The 15,484-nt window shown below is 48.4% G+C and overlaps 1 protein-coding gene across 1 annotated transcript in view; it reads right to left on the bottom strand.

Moving 5' to 3' along the window:
• YWHAZ (tyrosine 3-monooxygenase/tryptophan 5-monooxygenase activation protein zeta) overlaps positions 1–15,484 on the bottom strand; it is a 122,498-nt gene that overhangs the window by 92,121 nt on the left and 14,893 nt on the right. The window contains exon 3 of the mRNA XM_069621446.1: positions 14,154–14,274. Coding sequence (XP_069477547.1) covers positions 14,154–14,274 — 121 coding nt within the window. The remainder of the gene's footprint in view (positions 1–14,153; positions 14,275–15,484) is intronic.

Raw genomic sequence — 15,484 nt, forward strand, 5'->3', positions numbered from 1 at the left:
GTTGCAGAGGGCGGAGAGAGGCAGGTAGATTTAGAAAGAGGCCGTTACAATAGTCCAACCCTGCTCACTTATTCACGGCAGCGCATGGGATTGATATACCAGACCAAGTTTCCATGCTCTGCGACAGTTCATGTGTTCTGGTTTATTACGCTACCTTGCCATGTTTTATTTGTATGGTATGGTATTAACCTACCTACTGCCGTTCCATAGCCCTGCTGGGATGATGTACGGCTTTTTGTGGAATAATGGTGTCTCATTACCCGTAATATTCAGGGGCTGGGTCATCAAATCAAACGGGGATGGCTTCTTAACTATGCCTGGGACCTAAAACAGGACGTTCTAAACACAAATCTGCTAAATTGGTTAGGGGCTGGGTGGGAGCAGAAAATAATCCCCATTCCATGGAAGTGTAGTGTATCCATGCTTGTGCATTTATTTTTTTTATATAGCGCTTCTAACCCAAAAAGTATCTGGGTACAGGTTTACATAGTATGATAGACAGTTCCACATTAACATAATATCGTATTGAACATGTGCCCCGTATTATTTGACACCAAAGCAGAAAGAAGGTAGGGTAGGTTCACTATGATCCATGGCACATTGTATCACCAACACATTACCCTCTTGAATATATGCGCTCCAACCACAAATACCCCAGGCTTCCTAGGACATCCAACACCAATTGAAGGGGACCCTCAATGTCGCCCTCGATCTTACATGTACAAAACACTATTCCACAGCTCGAGAAATAGCACCGACACTCCTCTCAAAAGTTCCGATTTGTGGACGCCTAGCATACATACAGGGACAGTAGTTCATGGTGGGCATTTAAACTGCACACCTAGAAATCATAGAGAAAAAAAAAAAAAAAGAAAGACTGAAACCATTAATAGATGAACACAGTGTCAACGGGAACCGCCAACCTACGCCTAAATTGTTCTCACAAGATCTAACCAACACGGTTTTCCACAATGAGAACCCAGAAGGCGTTTAGTAAATGGGCCCCATACATTACACCGAGAGAGACCACATACACAGATTGACACTAGAGGATAGCACGTGTATTTTTTAGACAGTAATATGGGATTAATGCATGAATTATTGCGACCACCCGTGCTCCAGGTGAACAGGGGCTGCACCCAAAGCAGTGCGTATTGGCAGTTATCACCACGGATGCAAAATTAGCAAAGTGCTAATATGTAGCATGACAATCTGCGCCAACTGCTACACATACTTGAGGGTCCTCCCACATCATCAAGGCACTATAACAGACTAGGGAGAATTAATCACAGACATAGGCGAGTACTGAAGAAGGTAGTCTACTGTATTCGATTTTTATTTACATTGCGCTTGTACAGAAGTCTGAACTCTGACCTGATGGGCAGAGGTTCAGAAGGCCAGCCTAGTTTCTTGGAACAGGGTAACCTTCTGGACAAGCCAGACCGATCAAGGTAGCATTGGCAGTGGTCAAAACTAGGTCTCAGGGTGACTGAAAGACCTCAACGAGTACAAATAGTAAAGGACACTTACAAATCACACCCAAGTCAGGTGTATACCAAAAATACAGATCCATTTATTCAAGGCCTTGAGTTTCATACACTAATAATCAACAGTAATACTTTTAAACCAACACAACCATACTAAAATACATATATACAAGACCAAAGGGTATAAAGGGTTAATGCACAAAATTGATCCACAAAAAAAAAAAAGACTGAAGCAGGCAGTGCAAGAAGTCTTAAGGCAATTCTGCAGTATTTACAATCCCACAAGCAGTATTGCAGGTGGGCAAAAACGGGGTCTCTTGTAGGGTCTGTAGCAGCCCAGGAAGGTGGGTGAGGTGATGCAGAATAATTTCCCACTGTTCGTGGAGGGTCTCCCTAAGCGGGCAGAACAGGTTCCAGGAGTTGGGAATAGTTAAATAGCTCAGGCTACCTGAGGGAAGGAGTGGCCCTCAGGGGACACCTGTGCATTAAAATGGGTGGATGTGCTAGGGGCCACCAGTAAGGGTTACAGTAGGATATGTAGGTGCAATTAACTATTAGGATAGATATTGTATTGTCAGATATAGGACATGAGGCACGGCGGTATTGATAGTTGATGTAATAGGCTGCAGCTGCCAAGTATGCATAAAGAATGGATTTGCTCAAAGGCACATGAGAAAGGATGCCCAGGCCTTGAAAAAGGCTTAGTTTAAGTAGAACAGCATGCCCTGACAAAACTGGCGACGAAGAAAGAAGGTTTGTATCCCCATGGACGGATTGGGCTGAAGTCATAATCCAACCCCTTATGGGCAACAGTATTTCGGCAAACAAGGGGGAGGGGGTGGTCTGGGAGTCGCTCTACCAGCACAAACACAGCCCATTGACCTGTTCTTGGGTGGATGGCACCTGGAGTCTCAACCAAGTCTTTAGCTCACTGTCCCTTTCACAGAGGAGAACCATCCCTGCATATCAGTCTTTATCCTGCCCAGGGGCAGTCCAGCACCGAATTGTTACTCAATTCCTCTCTGAACAAGAGTACCAACGCAACCCCAGACACGAGTTTCAGCCTAGTCGGGCCTCAGTGAGGTGGAGCTCCCCCAAGTTACCAGGGAAATCCAGACATGGACCCCTTGCTCACTGTTCTTAGAGAAGCATAGCTCCATCTCACTGATGAGGCTCGACTAGGCTGAAACACGTGTCGGGGGTGGTTGTTGTTGGTACTCTTGTTTAGAGGAGAAATGCCTAGCATTGGTCCTGGGCAGAACAAAGACAGCTATGCAGGGAATCCTCTCTGTGAAAGGGACAGTGAGGTAAAGACTTTGTAGAGTCTCTCCCAGGGGCCATCCATCCAAGAACAAGTCAATGGGCTGTGTTCGTGCAGGTAAAGTGACTCCCAGAACGCCCCCCCCCCCTTAGTATTATTTCGGGCCTATTCAATCCAGTTGTGCGAGTGTGCGTTTTAAAGTGACATCACTGTGACAAGCTGGACCTATATAAAATCCTGCTTGAAAACGGGACACGAGAAGAACATTCACGCAGTAGAATCCTTTACCACCATCCACATTTGTAAAAGTACATGATCCACCTGCTCTACGACGCACCTCACACCACTTGTCACTAATGGCCATAGTGAGCATTTCCCACTACACACTAGCAAGTGACATGGTTGCGCTCAGTCGATTCTACTGTATGCAATTGGAATTGAGCAATTAGCTATGAAACTGCAATGGACTTGGATTACGCAAGAGACCGTGGGCCAATTTCCCGCCCAACACCTATATTGCTTTATATTAATAATTACACATGCTCCCATATGTACAATATTAGCAGAGTATGATCTGCAGTAGGCCATTGTGTAATGGGACAAATGCAGGTAATGCCGCTACGATCAGTTATTCCCTGGGACCCCGTGGCGTGGTGCATTTCAGGCTGCAGAGCAGACAAATATCTAGGGATCAATATAAGTGTACGGCTTTTGGATCTAATAACTACCCCCCCCAAATAATTCAGAAATTAAAATGAAGACCTCCAAAAATGGCATGCAATACCACTCACATGAAGAATAAATGCCACCATGGTACGATCACTCGATTAAGTCGGTTGCACACACCTTTTTCAAAGGCAAGATATAAAAACATACCCGTCTCATGACAAATAACTACTTTTAGTCCCTCAATTCAGGTTTAAGGCGCACATAAATCATACATGCAAAAATAGTGTATACATTATTTTCAAGTTGCAAACTAGCTAGGCAAGTAACGACCCGGCACCAGTGCCAGTTCTCTCCATGAATACCGTGATTTGCTTCTGCCAAGCCAATTCTTTCTCCTCAATGGATCATTGCTTTGCCCCAGAGGTCATTTTTGCCACATTTACTAAACCTCACAGTAAACGTCTTGCAGTTCTTGAAGGTTCAGCTGGCAGCATAAACGTTGCAGTAAAGCACAGGGTCATGGTGGACAATGCATGCATTCAAAATATTTGTAGTGTTGATCTTCTGTACTGTAATGGCATTGTGCTGGAGGAAAAGGATCACCTGCGAAGGCATATTCGTGGTCACACTGCAAAGGGTTGGCCTACAAGGTACACATGCTTTAAAATTCAGAACCGATACAGCCCCAGAAAGCCCAAAGTGGGGTTACAACTAGTGCCTAGTAGTGACACTCAGCGAACACTGCAGTAAGCCTGGTCTCACCTTTGCTGAAAGTACAAACCGTTGCCGTACACATTGATGATCTGATATGGCATTTATAACGCGCCTATACACAAGTGTTTCAAAGCACAACGAGGCAAGGGAGGGAAGACAATCAACAATCTTACTAGGCCAGGTGAAATTGAGATTGCACAAGTGCATGGAAAGGGGGAAAAAGTGCATGGGGGCAGTGCAGTACACGGGATTGACAGTAAAAAAATAAATAGAATAAAAGCAATATTTAAAATTGCGGGCAGTTGGTGGCTAGAGCAAGTGCAGACATCAGGTGTCAAGTGCTGGTAGGGGACTGTAGGGATACAGAAAAAAACAAAAAAAAAGTGCAGGGGTTGCCAGGTAGGTGTGCAACTGGCAGGGGGGGGGGGACCTGGGCCCAGATCAGAGGGTGGCCAGTGCAGTTACAGCCAGGAGGTGGTGAGATCAAGGATGCACACCCTTTAATCTGGTAAACAAAACAGTATTTGCTACATTAAATAAAAAAATTTAAAAAAGGAGGGGTATGAATGTAGAGACTAGATGGCCGAATCTGCATTTCTGTTCTCATTGGATACAATGTAACCACTTGAGATAGCAAGAAAGAGGACTGACCGGTGTCATTAAGAGCTAGATAAATTACCAGTTTGAAAACGGCCAGGTGTAGTAGTGCAGAGTTGCAGGTCGTTTTGCCTCGACGGCCTACTGCCACCCCAGCCCCCACCCCACCGGAACTACCAAACACTAAACTCCCCCCACCCCCTTGCAATACAGACAGCCGGCATAGGCAAAAACACTAACCGCGACGAAGCTCTTCTTTTCACCCCCATCACACTACCACCATCAGCAGCTAACCAGACAGAAAGCTCTGCCGTCTATCAGACACTGCGCTTTTCCATATGGAAATAGCAAACTCCCACGTTTCTCTGCCAAAATCATAGAATGCAAGCATACAAGAACTAGGTACTTCCGGGGCGTGGCTACGAGAGCCATGTGAGCAGTTGAGCTCAGAGAGCTCCGGAGATCCGGCGTCTGAGCCTGTAAAAATGTGCATAAATACAAGCACCGAAGCCCTGAAACTTAGCATACCTGCTGATGAATAGCACGCACAGACATCCTGAAAATCTAGCGCCCGAGCGTTGGACGCGGACCGTCCTGTGGGCTTTGCCGTGTTTGTGTTCTGAGGGGGCGAGACCCCCAAAATGGCGGCCATGAGGAGCTATCAAAAGCAGAGGCGTGTGGGGCCCGGCGGGCATGTGCGCCTTTAGCAAACCCCATTCTGCGGCATCTGGGAGGACGGAAGCTGAGGGACGCGGCCGCCTCCAGCATTGGAGTGACCGCGGAACCAGCCGCATCGGGCGCGAGAGGTCTGCTGGAGGACTAGCCTGACATTTGCATCCCCGGGAGCCTGCCCCCGGAGATATTACAGTTTTGGGATGCCTGCAGGCCCCTAAGCCCCGGAGCGATGGAGCATGTTGCGGGCAGGGAGGCGGAGACGGCCTCCCCCCCCCCTCACGAATTGGAGCCGCAGAGAGCTCCAAGACGGAGAGCGCCTCCGGCGTTGCAGCCCAGCTGTTCCCGCAACGTGGGCTCTGCACGGCCTGGATGGCTGCATCCAGCACATACACGTAGCACATGGCCCCAGACTTGACAGTGTGCTTTGTGCTGCGCTTGGATGTATGGCCATAGGCGAGGTGCTGCGCTCAATGGATGGCATGGGAGGCATTGTAGAAGCAGCATGGGGGCCCCATCTGATCACGGAGCTCAGATACCCTCTGCACATGTGAGTGGAAGGAGATGCCTCCCCCCAGTGTACGCCAGCAAATTACCAGGTGGAGGGTCACTGCCCGCTCTAAGGGTAATACTGGAGCTTGGGGGCATTTGCAACGTGGCTTGCCTGCAAGGCAGATCTGGTGGGAAGCCTCACAAAACACCACAGTTGGGTGGTGAGGACGGAAAGGTGCCTCTGGGATACACATAGTGGCAGTATATATGTCCGAGGTGCCACATAAGTACCGGGAAGGGCACCTGGGAACCTGAGTCGACTGGGACTGGAACTCGAGATCCGAGTGGAAGGAATAAACTCACATGATTACGTGGGAGGACACAGCCCACTCCAGGATTAGAATAGTCAGCCTGAGGACACCCCCGATACTGTCTGGCTGGGCCCCGACACTTCGGGTAATCTAGCTTGCTCGGGCTGGGGGCCACGTGCAGTGAGGTCAGCCCATACGTTCCCGATGTCCAGCAAACCTATAAGACCAAAGGGCAAGCAACCCACACTCGAATACGCTAAAACACCACCAGGCATTGAAGGGGCCAGGAGGAAAGACAAGACCCCCGATGGGGGCTCAGATACTATGGGCAACCAGGAGATACTAGCGGCAATTGCAGATCTGAAAGTGGCTTGGGAAACTAAACTGGACTGGCCATGAACGAACTGAAAGCTGCACTTTAGCTCAAAGTTGGGGCAGTACAGGAGGAGGTAAATCTTCTCCGGCAAGATAAGGTCACTAGCTGAATGCACGGGTGACCTGGAAAAAGAGGTGGCCCCGAACACGGCGGACTGTGCAGCCCATAATGGAATTTCACGCCCTAGTGCAACGTGTGGGCAAACTGGAGAGTATGGCAGAGGAGGCGGAAGGACGCGCCCGAAGAAACAATATTCGTATCGTTGGATTGCCGGAAGGTGCTGAGGGAACCAACCCCACGGAATTCGAGTCAATGCTGTTGCAGGAGATATCTAGGGGAGTGCTGTCCCAGGGGTTTGCTGTGGAGAGGGCGCATAGGGCCCTGATGAGAAACCCCCTCCTAGGCCGGTGATAGCCAAGATCCTGAATTACTATGACCCGAAAGTGTTGAAGGATTTTTTCGCGAAGGGTACAATACAAAGGGGGGGTCGGCAAACATAACGGCATACCCAGATTATACCTTGCAGGTGCAGCGCTGTCGCATGAACTTTGGGTCTGTGAAAAGAAGACTGCGGGAAGCGGGCCACAAGTACATGTTGATCTACCCAGCAAAATTGAAGGTGTTCCACAAGAGCAGAACCTTGTTTTTTGAAACCCCGGAGGACGCCATGGGATGGTTGGACGCGCAGAGTTGCCCCCAAGATGCGGGTATCCAGACAGAAGGCAGCGAAGATAAGTAACATGTGTCTGGGGCACCCAGGGTGCCACAGCCTATGACAATGTGACTCGAATATAGCACAGGATATATAACCTGTGGGGGGGGAGTGCTTCTAGGGCTATAGATATATGCATGATCCGCTGGCACTAGAAACTGGTACTAGTATTGGAGCTTTACGGAACCAGCCCTCACATCCCCACCACGAGAAGTTTAGTTAGGTCACCGTTAGTCCTGTGACACCCTGCTGGGTTCCTGGCCTAGGCATTCCAGGGATGGAGCTGGGCACTTGGGGTTAGGTGGGGAGGGAAGGGGTTGTGTGCAGTGGTTTGTAGTTGGAGAAAGATGGGGTAGGGGAGTTTGTTGGGAGGGGACCGAGCTGAACTTTGTGTCATCGGGCAGAAAGGGAAACAGGGAGAGGAGGTGAGACATCAGATAAATGGCGTCTGGTAGCCTCAGAGTTGTGACCTGGAATGTGAGGGGCCTCAATAGTTATCTTAAGCACAATAAAGTAATGATGTACCTAAGAAGGATGAAGATTGCTATAGCACTATTACAGGAAACCTACCACACTAGGGAAAAACTGGAGGTGATCAAGAAGAAATGGAGGGGGGGCAGAGGGGCATCACGGGAGCTACATATTCGGCTTACGCCGAGTCATCATATGATGGCACCGCACGTACCGATGGTGGACCCGGAAGGTATAATGGTTGTAGCGCAGGGGATGCTGGAAGACGGTAGTGAGCATTATAAATGTATACGCCCCTAATCAGGATACAGCGGCTTACTTTAGGACTATGGCAAAATCAGCCCCCTGGTGGGTGACGAGATTCTATGGGGAGGGGACTTCAATTGCACTTTGAACCCCAAGATGGTGTAGGGGAGCAATGGCCACGAGGCCCTCCTCACCTACAGCTTCCTCCCCAGGCGGGGACCATGACTCGGTGGGCGCCCCCTCATGCCACCCGGGCCCAGGTGGAGGAGGATTCACCCGCCGACGACATTGCCCACACGCACCCTGTCTTTGCATTTACCAAAAATTAAGTTAGGCCTAGACGCCATCTTGCCTAGCAAACATGGTGTGAGTTCAGCACACTGTAACGAGGCCCCCACCTTTGGAGGGCCTTTCATGCATCTCTGTCGCCTCAGCAGCCCTGACAGATCCGCTGCGAGTGCGTTCCCATGAGAAAGTCGGAGATGAGCTAAACCCGAGATGCCAACACGGCAACATTATATTAGTAACAATGTGATATTGCACCCCGTATGACCCGGACCGCAAGGCCGGGGTAGCGAGGAAAAAGCTGAAGCATCACTATCTGAAGAAGGTAGAAAACAATTCAAGTATTGGTATTAATGAACTACCTCTGTTTAAAATGTGAATAAGCCATAAAAATGTAACGTTATATGATATCCCTCCAGGTCTGGACTAATGCTGCTATAACCACGGAGAAAGATGTTGACCAAACGTGTAACCTCTATCTGTAAAAGTGTTTTTCAATAGTATGTAGAAACTTGAACTCATATATGTTTTTGAATCACCCAAAGCGGCGAGCATCAATCTCTGTAGGCCATAACCTAGATATCCCTCGTATAACGTCTAATGTACATACAATACGCACACAATGTAGTGAATATAATGGTAGGTAATGAAAAGGTACTGGAACCGACTGTATTAAAGAAATGTGTAACGAAATTGAAGTATATATATATGTGTCTAAATAACGTCAAAATAAGGCAGAACAGTATAGAACTTCTGCATCCACTGATCAGCAACGCACGAGGAAAATACCTTTGTGGATATATGCAAGGCCATTCCCTCTCCCACCCCACCAAGCCTGCCAGATAAAAAAGCTAAGACTTGTGCCGCGCTCCCTCACCTCCCCCAACCAAGCTGGCGTTACTTCAGAGAGTCAGAGGCCCCGGCGCCGCAACCAAGGCCACAGCCCGCCACCTGTGTTATTTACAGCACGGTAATAAACCCACGGATGAACCCACTGATCTACCAGCACCCTCTCATAAATCCCACGAACCCCCCAAGAATCCTGACCCCGTGTAAGGACGACCCCCATCATTGGGACAAGACACAGAGACCCATCTATATAATAACTTCTAACGCAGCAGACAGACATGTATCATTCGGCCCAGGCCCCAGAGCCCCGTCCCGCGACCTAAAATACCGGTCAATAGGACACAGGTAAATCTCACCCCAACCGACAACCACCAGACCTCTCACGAGGTGCATTCCTCATGTGTTGTGTTTATTTTATAAGATAAGCTGCTGAAGCGATTTATTAATGAACTTAAATGTCATTTTCTGAATAACTGCAGTGTGCATGGCCTAGGGCAAATGAGACAGGAAAGGTATTCGTCATTGTCACAGGCTGCCCCAGCACATCAACACCGCACGGATGACCTCAAGCCGGCCTGCCAGGCCCAACCCAACCCACGAGGCTGACCAGTGACGTCGTCCCGCCAAGACCAACCCCGCTGCAGCAACACCTATAGTTAGTCGACGCCACCCAATCCCAATTGACTTGTGCCCCCTATAGTGTTTAGGTGTTGATGACGTTTTTTGTATTAGAAATACGCCTGTCTTTGCTATTGTCAGGCAGAGCGCTCTCGTAGGTTGCAGAGTTCTTTGCATGCCTTATTTTTGGATAAACTCCCACTTACGCTCACCCGCACTCTGTCTTGGCCTTATTCCCACTACGGGAGAGTCCCTTATTGTCTCTCATTGCGGGGAGGATCGTGCTGAATTGGGGGCGCTTCCCTTCAATGGACAGATCAGACGGCAAGCTAGACAAACCCACCCCGGCTGCGGAGGCGTTACAGGCCCTACTGACAGACTAAGCTTGAAGATGTCTGGAGGCTGCAGACAGGCAGTACTCGCACTATGCGGCACCACATGGCTTGCACACGAGGCTGGATTACGTGTTCGCCGCTGCTGAGATAGTGGGAGAAATGGTGGGTGCGGAATATAAGGCTAGGGTGCTCTCGGACCATTCCCCCCTTGGACCTGGAGTGGCGATACCAACCCCCTAGGGCGTGGATTCCGACGTGGAAGCTTCGAGCCGAGGCCCTGCAGGATTCGGGAGGACCCGAGGGAGGCAATCACCGAGTACTTTGACATTAACACCGGCAGCGTGCAATCTGTGGGAACAGTATGGGAGGCATTCAAGGTGTAGTGCGGGGTGTAGCTTTATCAAAATCCAGAGGGCTCCAAGGAGGTATAGCACAGAAGTTACAAGAAGCGGAAAGGGAACTGGAGGCCATGATGCGTAAGGGCGGTGCCTCTCAGGAGGCTGGTGAGAGGATGAGATTGCTGCAACAAACCAGTAGTGAGGAGGGCCAGATCTGGGATACTCAAGAGGGAATAAATGACGAGTTCCGCAGACTATAAATGCCTTTATGAGGACGTAGGGGAAAATAGAGATCAAGGATAGGCTTGCCCTCTCTAGACGACTTGGAACGGGCAGACCTGGACACCCCAATCACCTCAAATGAACTAGAGACAGTAATACAGCACCTGCCCACGTGCAAAGCTCCGGGGTCGGACGGGCTCCCCCAGTGAATTCTATATAGATAAGAATAGGCCCCAATCTAAGCTCAATCAGGACAGTAAAATCCTTACAGCTGTGCTGGCTAACAGGGTCAAGAGAGTCATCGGCAAACTAATACACCCTGACCAAACAGGCTATGTTCCGGGCAGAAATAGAACTGAGAATCATAGGAGATTACATCACATTATTGACTAAACAGAGAAAGACCCCAGCAAGCTGGCAATTGTCTCACTGGATGCAGTCAAGGCCGTCGATTCAGTGAGGTGGCCTTGGTTGCTGGCGACCTTGAAAGGCTATGGGATGGGGCCGGGGTATCTGAGATGGGTCAAGATGGTGTACAGCTCCCCAACTGCAAGGGTTAAAATGGGCGCTATAATTTCAGATAAATGGCAACTTCGCAGGGGTACTAGACAGGGATGCCCCTGGTCGTCCATGCTATATATCCTAGCGTTAGAGCCACTAGCAGTGTACCTTAAACAATACGGGGAGATAGGGATCCGCACTGCAGGAGGTACACACCTTATATCACTGTATGCCGATGACATGCTTTTGTATCTGCGCTTCCCGGAGAACCTTCAATATGTTTTGGAGGTGATGGAACGTACGCTAACCTCTCGGGCATAGCAGTCAATCCCAGGAAGTCCAGTGTGTTCCCTCTGGGGAGGTATAAATGCACTCCACTGAGAAACCTGCCCATTTTGCCAATACCATGGCGGACCGAGACATTTCGATACCTAGGTATCGATATATACCACACGCCGGGGGCAGAACACAAATACAATAGAGAAGGCAGTTGTAGGTATTAAAAATAGCATGGGATTTTGGTCTAGATTACCCCTGGCCATGATGGGGAGAGCGGCTTTGCTTAAAATGGCAGTCCTGCCCAGATTGCTACACTTTTTTGTAAACATCACGTTATGTGATCCCCAAACGCGTTTTTGTCAAACTACATAGCCTGTGCAGGGGTTTCTTTTGGCACAACTACAGAAACAGGGTGGCCCTCTGGAAATTACTAAACTCGTATGATTGGGGGGGGTCCATAAACCTGCCGAATTACATGGCAGGACAGCTACAATATGTGGCGAGGTGGTTGTCTGAAGAGGAAACGGCTGAAGCGAGGCTGTTGCGAAGGGATCCAGCTCCTTACTTCCTCAGAGAGACAGTTCAGGAATGGCGAGATTGTTGGCGCTTTGCTGGGAGGTGTGGCTAAGGCATGGCAGAATGTGGGAGACCCAGCCCCGTTTTCCCTGCAGGTGCCGTTGGTGGCATTGTGTGGGGAAGACTCCCAACTGATAAAAGGGGTCCGCAGATACTGGGAACCGGTGGGTCTGGCTACCCTTGGCGATATATGGCAAGAGGGGGTGGTATTGGACTTTGAGATTAACGGAGGATACCGGGGTGCATACGGGCAAACACATTACTTATTCTAGAATCATTAAACTAGTGAGAGAAAGATGGCCTGAGGCAGTGCTTGCAGAACAACCTGATGCCACCATAGGGGGGGGAAGGGGTGAACCCATGACGGATGGACAATGGGATAGAGCACAAAGGTATAAGAAGGTGTCCCGAAACGTGAGACTTCAGCAGATCCAATTATATGTCACTCAGAGCATATTTGACCCCTGGTAAAATAACCAGGTTTGGCGGCCCAGCGATACAGAAATGCCCCAGGTGCAGGGAGGTAGAGGCTGGGTTGCTGCATATGTTTTGGGCAAGCCCGGAGGTGGGTAGGTTCTGGACAGAACGGAAAACACGGCAGACAGAGGGGTTACGCTGGATGTGGTATGTATTCTTAGGGGTTTCACCAGACCACGTAACCCGAGGCACATTAGTAAGATGAAGGACCTGGCCTACATCTTGGCTAGAATTGCAATGTGCTGGAAAGCAGCCCATCGGCCCAGAATTGAGATGTGGTGGGCAGAAGCAGAAACGGCTGCCTGGTATGAAGCAGTCACCAGGGGAGGGGAGGAAGAGGTGGGTCCCCTAATAGCATGGAGACAATTGGTGGCCTCGATGGTGGGTCCCTCCCAGGCCGACCACAGCAATGATGACACGGAATAGATGGGCACGCCTGAAGATGTACAGGTGGATGACATGGATACAGTGGCTCAAGTTAGTGGTGTGGGGAGTGGGAGGACCGCAGAGTGCATTCTGCAATGTAATGTTTGAAGCTGAATCATGAACGTCCTAATGGTTTGTAATGTTTGGAGTGTTTATAAAAATAAAAATTATTTAAAAAAATAAATAAAGGAGGTACTTCCCACCAGCACCTACCAATACCACAGGTTTCTCATCAGTCTCCTCCTACTGTCCAAATGATCATCCAGTCCCTTCTTAAGGCACGGCCAGGCCAGCAATATAAGCAAACTGGCAATAAAGAAAAACCCCTAGGCTACTTTATAATAGCAATGAAGTGTGGCTGAAGTGGAGGGCAACGAGTGACACTGCTCAGGGATAGATTGTGTGTTTATGCACCTTCAGAAATATATTCCAGAAACATGAAGACCCACAAGCAAAAGAATCAATGTTTAACAAATTAATGCAGTAGCCATGGATTATTTGCATTGAGAAACCGAAAGGTAAGAAAAAAAAATGACAAAGCAGTATTTGCTAAAAGGGGGTAGGAATGTATGGAGTAGATGGCTGAATAGGTGCAGGTATGCCCTCTATGATGCATGAAAAGTTCCCAATATAAATTTAATAGGGCCCAACCGAGGACCCGGCCTCATGTCTTGGGAAGTAACTGAACAAGACAGCCCAAAACTATGCCATGCTTTATTAAAGTCCAAAGTATTTAAACGCCCATGATTCAAACAATGAACTTGGTGATTAATAAAATCAATCCACTATCAGTGAAAAAGTGACAGAAAGGTGTCAGCATAGCAGAAATAAATGTATCATTAAGGCACAGAAGCAACAAAGACCATGAACTTTAAGTGTGCCACAGAAAGTTTAAGACATGGGTGCAGAAAACAGTCAAATCAAGCATTGACAGAAATCTGCAAACTCATTGTACTTTTAAAGTTGCGTCACCTCAGTGTTGGGAGTCGTCTTCCCCAAGTAACCAAAGTGTAGAACTACACACTTACCAAGTAGATAACCGAGCTAAGATTCCGGAGGTTGTGCCTAGCCAAGTTTTACGATGCAAGCCAAAATGTGATGTGGGACAAAGAAAACCTATATAGTTCTGTCAAAAAAACCTTAGTTTGTGCTATTAACGGGCATACATTAAATCTTATAGCAGTGTGCAGCAACAAGAACACACATTCTTTAAAATTGTACAGAAAAGGTTGCACATACCCTCCTTATCCTCGCCAGCGACTTCAGCCAAGTAACGATAGTAATCCCCCTTCATCTTCAAATAGAAGACCTTGCTTTCGGGTTGTGCAGCTTTAGGAACCAAGTGGAGGTCCAAAAGGTTCTAAAATTAAAATGTCAGTGTTAAAATACTCAAAACTCAACAACGGTCTTACTTTTTATATATAATATAGTGCAACAGGGATGCAGTAATTCTGGCACATATAGCCTACAGAAATTTGGCAGAACAGTACCATAAAGCAACAAACCTTGAAACAGGATTGAGTTTCTGTAGGCTGGACTATACCAGCTCAATGGGCAATTCCATCAAAATCCTTCAAGAGTTGGGATAGTGCTAGGAAATGGTCACCAATGAGAGGGCAAATGCAGCCTTCTCGGGGTAGATCGTAGAACCTAGGCACAACAACTGCTCCTGGAACATGAATGGTGGGAGCATGAAAGGTGCAGTCTCCCTACAGGATGATTTGGTAAGCCACACAGTTCACGGTTGCTGGGAACACAAGGAAAGCCAGACTCAACATGAGTGTTGGCCGGCACTCCGAAGTGGCTGTGCAGAAAGAAGGTGCAGTGGGGATGCAGCAGTGAGGAAAACCAACCATGAACCATTCCGGGGTTCGAGATCTCGGAATCCACAATCCCAATCATCTTTACAACGCCTCGAAAACAGCAGGCAGTTCAGAAGTGACCAATAGTGGAGATGTTCATTTAATCCGTCCCTCTAGCTAGCACACTGATGCAAACGGGCCACAGCGTAGCCATGCCATGGATGAGAAACATTCTGGGGCTATGCAAGCAAATATGAAATCTAAACACAGGGCGGACTCTGGGATATCGGATGTGGTAGCCGATAAGGATCAGTTACTGAGGCAGATGAGAACTTACATAGTAGCAACCAGTGTAGTGAGGGCCCATATGCTGTACAGTGCGTTAAACCACTGTACTATGCAGAGGTACTCGGTCTGTAATCAATGAGCATTAGGATGTATAATGAAAAACGACAGAAAGCACCAATCAAAGCTTACATTGACACAATGTGGGTTGAGTGCTCATGAGCACATGTTTACCGACTAAGAATAAAAAGTCAAAGTGCAGAAAAGTTTTGCAGTGTTTGCTCTGCCCCCTTACCGTTCAGTTATAGCCAAATAACGCAGCGCGTAGTTCTGCTTGCTAGTAGTCCCGCGACTGCGTTCTAGGCTTACCCACACCCACCAAAAGTGGTCTCCCTGGGTAGGAGCAAGCCATGACAAAAAGCTTTAAGCACGAGAAATAAGCATGCATCTACTTAATTCCCTCTCTGCAGCGCAATACCAAAG

This window comes from Ambystoma mexicanum, chromosome 5q, assembly GCF_040938575.1.
Source record: "Ambystoma mexicanum isolate Mex_15411 chromosome 5q, UKY_AmexF1_1, whole genome shotgun sequence".
Lineage (NCBI taxonomy): Eukaryota > Metazoa > Chordata > Amphibia > Caudata > Ambystomatidae > Ambystoma > Ambystoma mexicanum.